At 29.0% G+C, this 7,664-nt stretch overlaps 1 protein-coding gene across 3 annotated transcripts in view; it reads left to right on the top strand.

Moving 5' to 3' along the window:
* The window catches only part of LOC124357415 (zinc finger protein 613-like), a 32,121-nt gene extending 25,223 nt beyond the window's left edge, over positions 1 to 6,898 (top strand). For all 3 annotated transcript variants that reach the window (XM_046809203.1, XM_046809202.1, XM_046809204.1), the window contains 3 exons: positions 1,854 to 1,951; positions 4,637 to 4,752; positions 5,756 to 6,898. In XM_046809203.1, the coding sequence (XP_046665159.1) occupies positions 1,854 to 1,951; positions 4,637 to 4,752; positions 5,756 to 5,929 (388 nt within the window). In that variant the 3' untranslated portion in view covers positions 5,930 to 6,898. The remainder of the gene's footprint in view (positions 1 to 1,853; positions 1,952 to 4,636; positions 4,753 to 5,755) is intronic.
* Positions 6,899 to 7,664: the final 766 nt, after the last annotated feature.

A 7,664-nucleotide genomic window follows, 5' to 3' on the forward strand; every position in this document is an offset into this window, starting at 1 on the left:
AAATTATCTTTTAAACTTTCGTGATATTAAAATTTAGATTCATACAGGTTTTGATTTATGTTTTTAGTTGAAATAAAAAACAGTCTACAAATTTAGCATTTGCAAGGCTGTCTAACTAAAGAGTAGCTCCTCATGCCAATTTTATAAAAATATGTTATTTTTATTTGTTTTATAGTTTTAAACTTTGCTGAAGTTAATTAAAATCTGACCAGTATATAAATATCAGCTCTACTGTAAACAATGATTTTATTGTATCTGAATTCAATATTCAACAATGTGTAAACATAAAGAGTATTGTCATCACTAATGTAAAACTGATACACTTGTATTATCAATACTGTATTTATAAACTGTATAATCTGAGTCATTTAATCTGTTATGAAGTCAGTTATTAGTGTAACATTTTGTAATTTCAAAATTTAAAATAGGATATTATAACTATTATAAATTTGTACAGGTATTTATATATTGCATAGTATAATAGAAATTATTATGATGGATATCTATTGCATTAGTGTAAACATAAACATTCATTAAACAGTGTTGTTTTCTCTATTATTAAAAATATCGTTTAGTGAAGGAAACAGGATTTTTCCGGACATTTGCCATCGTTCAGTGAAACAAAAAAATCAGTAACATTACTTTTCGAAATCTGCAACCTGATCTCTTCTTCAGGTAATTTACACTCAAAGCTTGGCTCAAGCAGAGAGTACTAAATTTCTTGGATTAATAATTGATGAAAATTTAAGTTGGGAAAAATATGTAAAGCACATTATAAAGAGAATGATGTCAGGAAAATATGCACTAAGGCAAATGAAAATATTTTAACAATTTTTTATACGGTGCTACTACTAAAGGAAATATGGACAGGTTATAATTGCAAAAAAAGAGCCATTAGAATTATGTGCAGTCTGAACAGTTGTTTCCGTCAAGCATATTTTTGCAGAATTAGGTATCATTTGTTTTTGTTTTGTATATATTAGAAACAGAACTGCATGTAAAGAAAAATTCAAATTTGAACTTAGCAAGTAAACATAATTACACAGTCACACAAATCATCCTGTGCAAGTACACAAACTAAAATGACACAAATTATGGGTGCAAAGTCCCAATTCCATCTCCCTATTAGTAATTATTTAGAATTTAAAATTAGTACAGTAAAAAATCTAAATAGTTAAAAATAAAAACTGAAATTATATCTAACAAATCTGCCCCCAATTGATGATTTTTATATTAATTATTTTAAATCATATTTAAAGTTTCGAACACAGTTAACTGTCTATAATTTGTATTAACATATATTATAACATAATTATACTGACATTGATGCTATTGTACAGATTGTGTAATTTGTGAAAAAAGAAGTTTGAAGTGAAAATCAATCAGTTCATTAATGTAGACAGCATATTCATGATTTTTTTGAATGGATCTATATATGCATCTTTAGATGTGACTGGAATATGGTAGCTCTCATCACATTCCTCAACAGTATAACTAAATAACAAAACAAATAAAATAGACATCTTTGAATTATTGTTTCTACTAATGTTTAAATGTACGGTATATAAGCAAAAAAATGGGATGAAAGTATAAATATTTTAGTGCTCCGTTGGTTGCTTGACATTTTAAAAATTACAACCAATCTTCCCAAAAAACCGAAAACCCAAGTTCGAAGTTCGGCTTTGACATTCCATGGAAAAGCCATGCATGTTTTTGCTTTTTTTGAGTTTAAAGCAAAATTGCCTTCAATTAAACTCATTCAAAAATTGTTTCAAAAACTCAGTAAAAAACCATCAGTATATTTTAAATACATAGATTACATATTATACTAAATGTAGTACATGTTGTTATAGGAGGATACATACTGGAGAAAAGAACTATACCTGTGAATATTGTAACAAGACTTTTAGAGCAAGCTCTTATCTACAAAACCATCGACGTATCCACACAGGTATGTGCGTCTTACTGATGTCACCAAGTAAGATATATTTAAATTGTTTTAGAGCTGAGTCAATTTACAGAAATGTTCTTATGCTTTTTATCTTTCTATTAACACAAGTCATATTTGAAAAATCATGTTCTTCAAAGTCTTAATTTTTTACAGTACATAGCATTTAAAGTATAGGTGTATATAAGTATTGTCTTTCCATAATTTTGAAATACAAACATAAAAACTGCACTCAGTAGTTTGTTTAAACTAGAACTCATATTTATGAGGTCTTAAAGATCAACAAATTCCTGGAAGGAAAGTCTCGAGTCCTTATTTTTGGAGGGCATTTTATTTTGCCTAAACCACCCAGTGTGTCAGCCCCTTCCAAAAATAATTTTCTATCTACACCACTGAGAAAGTATACTGCATTAAACATTAGTAACAAATAATTTACTTGTTGAGTTAAGCAATAAATAAGAAATTAACAAGGATGAATAATCAGTAAGTTTATTTTTCAATTTCATTGATGATTTACTATTATTACACAACCAGTAAACAGGCCTAACTGTTTATGCTACAGTTTATTGTTTTATCTTCTTCAGATCGTTTTTCTTTAACACCCAGAACCATAATTAATTTGATTTAATACTTTGTTAATAAAACACTAGAGTGTGTGTTACTTTTTGATCATACTCTTATTTGGTCATAATTGAATAAAGTTAAGGATCTAGATTGCGTGTTGGATAATGCTATTATACTCTAATAATATAGTGGTATTGCAGCTCTAACTGTTGGATCTTTATTGCAAAAAGCATATTTGTTAAAACTATGATTATATTCGTGTCTACTTCTTAAGCAAGGAGGTTTTGTTAAGTCCAGTTAATTGATAAATGACTAAAAAAAATAGAAATTATTTCTGCTCTTGATTTTGGGTTTCAACATTGTATTCTTGATTCTATTTATTTGAATTGCTTATTGTTGCTATTCAGTGAAATTCAAATAGCATCATCATCTCTGTACAGTATATAAGTTTATACAAAAATATTTTACACTAAATGAGATTGGTTAGACACATAGTGTAAATTGTTTGCTAATTTAATTAGCTTCTGTATAAATAAAACTAATTTAGCCATACTTAGTGTACTTTTCCTCGCCAACATTTTCTGTTTCAAGTTTTGGTTACCACCACCTTGCAGTCAAAATTATTCTGTTTACATTTACTTTTTTCTAATAATCAAAAACAAATTGACTTTTTTCTGCCATACTATTTTATTCCATATATTTTATCAACTAATAAAAGTCATATAAGGAATCATTTCTTGGTTCTGGTTATTTTACTAAGGATTGAGAATCAATCCATCTTTATTTCTAAAAATGCATTGATTTGTTAATTTCAACTAAACATTGTTAATTATAGAGATCTACTGATTTGATTTGCTATTCAATATGCCATACAACTTCAGAATATTAATCTGATTATGTGATTAGTTTTACATACAACTTATGGACACCAGTTTTTGTAGCTTAATGTAAAATAGTACACAACTTTGAGATTAGTTGTAGCCTGTGGTTCATACAGCAGTTTGCTGTTTTGATTGTTATATCTAGTGTACCTAGTAAGAACTGACAAAGAAATCAGAAATCAGAAAATTTATTTGTCATTTAACACAAGAAACAGTGCAATAGACATCGTCACAGCCTAAGTTATGATTAAAACCTTTTCGTATAAACTACAATGACTAGACTACTTTAAAAACACAACATGTAGCAATAAAACTTTAAAAGACACATAACATAAGACTTAAAAAATAACATCAATGTCAGGCATATTAAAAAATTCTTGTACATGATAAAATGGTTTTCTTTTAACCAGGCATATAACACTCTTTTAAATCTACTTATAGGCACAGATCGGGCACTAGAAGGTAATCTATTAAAAAATTTGATGCTTATAACTTTATGTGATGCTTGAGTTTTTGCTAACCTAACATATGGTAAATCTAACAGTGCATTAAATCTAGTATGGTAATGATGAAATTCATTCCTCGTGTAATAGTCCTGCAAGTTATTCTTAACATTACATAAACAAACAAATATATACAGATTTATCACAGTAAGAATACCTTCTTGAACAAAAAGAGGTTTGCAATGTGCCCTATAAGGAGAGTTTGTTGAAATTCTTAAAGCTTTCTTTTGTAGAATTAAGATTCTCTGTACATCACTGCAGTTTTCCCAAAGAATAATACCATAAGAAATTATACTATTAAAAATGTTGTACTAAATTATATTATCTTATACTTACTAATCTATCTTATTATCTTATTTTGTACTAAAATTATACTATTAATTTTGTACAAATGTTATAAAAGAAGTTTTAAATTAAACACTTTTATTCATTTTAACCTATTTCATTGGCACATAGTAACTGTACTCACTGGACTTTTTGAAATTTGTATGCTTCCATCAACTGAGCTGAAAAATGAACAATAATGCAAGCCAAATGTTTCTTTTTTTAAGCTAAGTTAGCATTTAAAATTTCAGAAACTAGTTAATGATTTTTTTATTTCTAAAAATATATTTATGTATATAAAATAAATTATGTTTTGCAGTAAAAGAAATAGGTTCAGTTTTACAAGAAATGTATGTTCATGTTTGTAAGTGATGAGACAAGAATAAATTGATGACTGTACTTTCATGTTTCTTTAGGTGAAAAACCACATAGTTGTGATGTGTGTGGCAAACCATTCAGGGTACGCTCAGATATGAAAAGACATAGAACCACTCACTCTGGAGACAAACGTCGTAACAATCCTCCCCCTCAGGTAGGTACTTTGTGGTTGTTAGATATGGTGTTTAAATGTTAACATAATCAGTTGATGCTTATGTAATGTAATGCCAGCCATCTGAATTGTTCCACTATTATTTTAATGTTCGGTTACACGTGTATATATTTTGTACCTATTTGTTAACGTCCCCTGAATTGTGCCTGATGCACACACTTTGACGAATCTGATGTTTCACTCAGTTGTTGTTACTATACCAATCTATATTTCTTTATGAGTTTTAATTGTATTAGTATTAAAATACTTATAGTATTTGTTTTTTTTTAATGTTATTATGAGCGTGTGTTTTAGTGAATTATAACAATTACTTATGACAATGGCTTGTAATTGTGACCATGATGTAGTCATAAAAAAATGTATGGATTTTTTTAGTGCTTTACAAACATTTAATTGGTACTATATAATAAAAATGTAATTATTTTATAAATAATGAGTTACCGGACCGTAAAATCAGAAGTAAACCTTGAAGTTTTCAAATTTTATAGCAAGTTGCATTTTGAACGTCTTCACTTATTTTTTCCATTTACCGTGTGTAGAAAGTTTTTAAACTTGTTTCCTTTATTCAAAATTAATTGCCCCACCATTTGTGTACATTGAGTATATACAAAAGTATAAATTTAAAAAATGTATGTATACATAAATGTACTAAAAAAAAACATTATGTCCATTCTTTTATGAAGGAGCAAAAACATTGTTCCTAAAAATGCATACATTTTGTTGAAAATATTGTTCTTAATAAGTACACAAAATTTGAAGTACTTGAATAAAACACATTGAGTACATGACTAAAACACACAATGCATTTACTATTTGCAAGGTTGAAAACTTTTCCTTCAAACGCAGTAAGATTCTTAGACCATGGATAGTTTAAAATAAAAATAGAATTATTGCAGGCTCAAATCAACATTATGTCTTAGGAGATATGTTAACGAATTATTAAAAATAATATTGCAAATGTCTGTAAGAATATTGAATGTTGCAGGAGAGCTTGTCAGATGTGGAGGCCGAGACTATTCTGCCAGACTGCAGTCCTCTCAATCTGAATGTGAGGAGCAATGACTCTGATGAGACCTTGGTCTACCGAGAGTGTATGGAGAGGGAGACTGTGTTCCTTTGGATACCCAATACGCAGCAGTCAATACTCTCAGATGAATAACATGAGGAGAAATTGTAATTAAGTCAAATCAGGTTTATCTTAATCTGCGGGTGAATGTTAATGAGGTTTCATTATTAGACTAAAATATTTCTCATTATATTCAAAAGTTATATGAGAATCTTAATGAAACAACATCACAGCAATAAGATTGTGATGTGTGTACATTTTAAATAGATTGAAAATACTTAAATCTATTCTTTACAAATTTTTAGCTAGTCACCATTTTAGCCTCTGTATCTGTAGATAAGGCTGATATAGATATCATTTGTGTTTTAGCAGTTGTATTTAACTGTCAAGCTAAGGAATGTATCATTGCATTTTTCGCCCTCCAATTTTTAACTCCAACCAGACTATTGCAGCTAATAATCAATTCCTTTCATGAATTAAATTCCTCTATTGATATATTTAAAAAATAAATATTGTTCTTATACAATGTGAATTAGATGTGCCTCCCAGACAACCATTAATCCACACACTAAAAGAAAGTGACCTACAAAAACAAAATATTATTTGTTGCTGTTTGTTTTCTTATCAAATTTTCCTCTACAAGCTGATTGCAGTTTTACAAAGTATTTAAAATTGTGATATATTTTGTACTTTAACAACTTAAAATGAATAGTTTTTATTGTATCATCACAAATACCATCAGTAAACAACCACCAAGACTATTTTTGTATTAATTTTAACATGTAATTAAAGGGAGCCATTATTTGTTTCTTTTTCATTTAAAGTATTAATTTCTTATTATTTATTTATATAAAGTACTTCCACCCATATTTTGAAGAAGGTAAAGTGAATTTAAAAAAACATGTTTAAGTTTAATAGATTGACATAAACCCAATTGTAATATAAAAATAACTTCCTCTGAATGTTTCATTTGTCTTGATTATGTTTGGCAACAAAGTTAATTTTACTGATGTTACATAAAACAGACCGTTTTAAGTTGAATAATTTGTTTAGTTTGAAGGATTCTAGTGAAACTGTTGAATTCGATACAAAACCTGCTATATACTGTAATATGTATCTTTTATGAGATCAAATTCTGCACTAGGGAACATTCTATACACACCCCAACCTTCCTGGGAGATGGTCATTCAAAAATTTAAACCTGTGTGCACAACTACCATATATCACTAATATAATTTGATTTTGTCCCAACCATAATTTATGCCATGAGTGGTTTAACAGTTTTATTACTTGACCTTGGAATTAATGTATTGGTTTTTACTTCTCCAGCTTACATGACGTAGTGGCGGTGGTAAAGCCTTAGTAACCTCCAAAAGGTACATAATGGGTCTCCCTAATAAAAAATATTTATTGGTGGAACCCACATAAACGCGGGGCCCTCCTGCCACTGCAGAATAGGTATTTTGTAACCACATTATTAACATGTTCGCGACGACGTGTTCCACCGGTGGGACATGTACCCTTACATAAAAGACAGCGTGTCCCACCGGTGGGACACACCTGTCTTCATTAAGGCTCGTCATGTCCCACCGGTGGGACATGCTACAATGCTTTTTAAACTACACCTGCGTTTCTTACGGCTGTAATATAACACTTTTTTGAGAGTGAACGGCCTTCTGGAAGACTAGTTTATACTTATTTAAATTTACTGACTTTTTTACTGATTTTATTACTATTTTAAATGGAAGAAGATGACACAAACAATACAATGCTAAATTAATTTTTATTTTATTGTAAACGAACTTAACCCTAGAAGTGTGTCCATGTT

The sequence above is a fragment of the Homalodisca vitripennis genome, chromosome 3 (genome assembly GCF_021130785.1).
Source record: "Homalodisca vitripennis isolate AUS2020 chromosome 3, UT_GWSS_2.1, whole genome shotgun sequence".
Classification (NCBI taxonomy): domain Eukaryota; kingdom Metazoa; phylum Arthropoda; class Insecta; order Hemiptera; family Cicadellidae; genus Homalodisca; species Homalodisca vitripennis.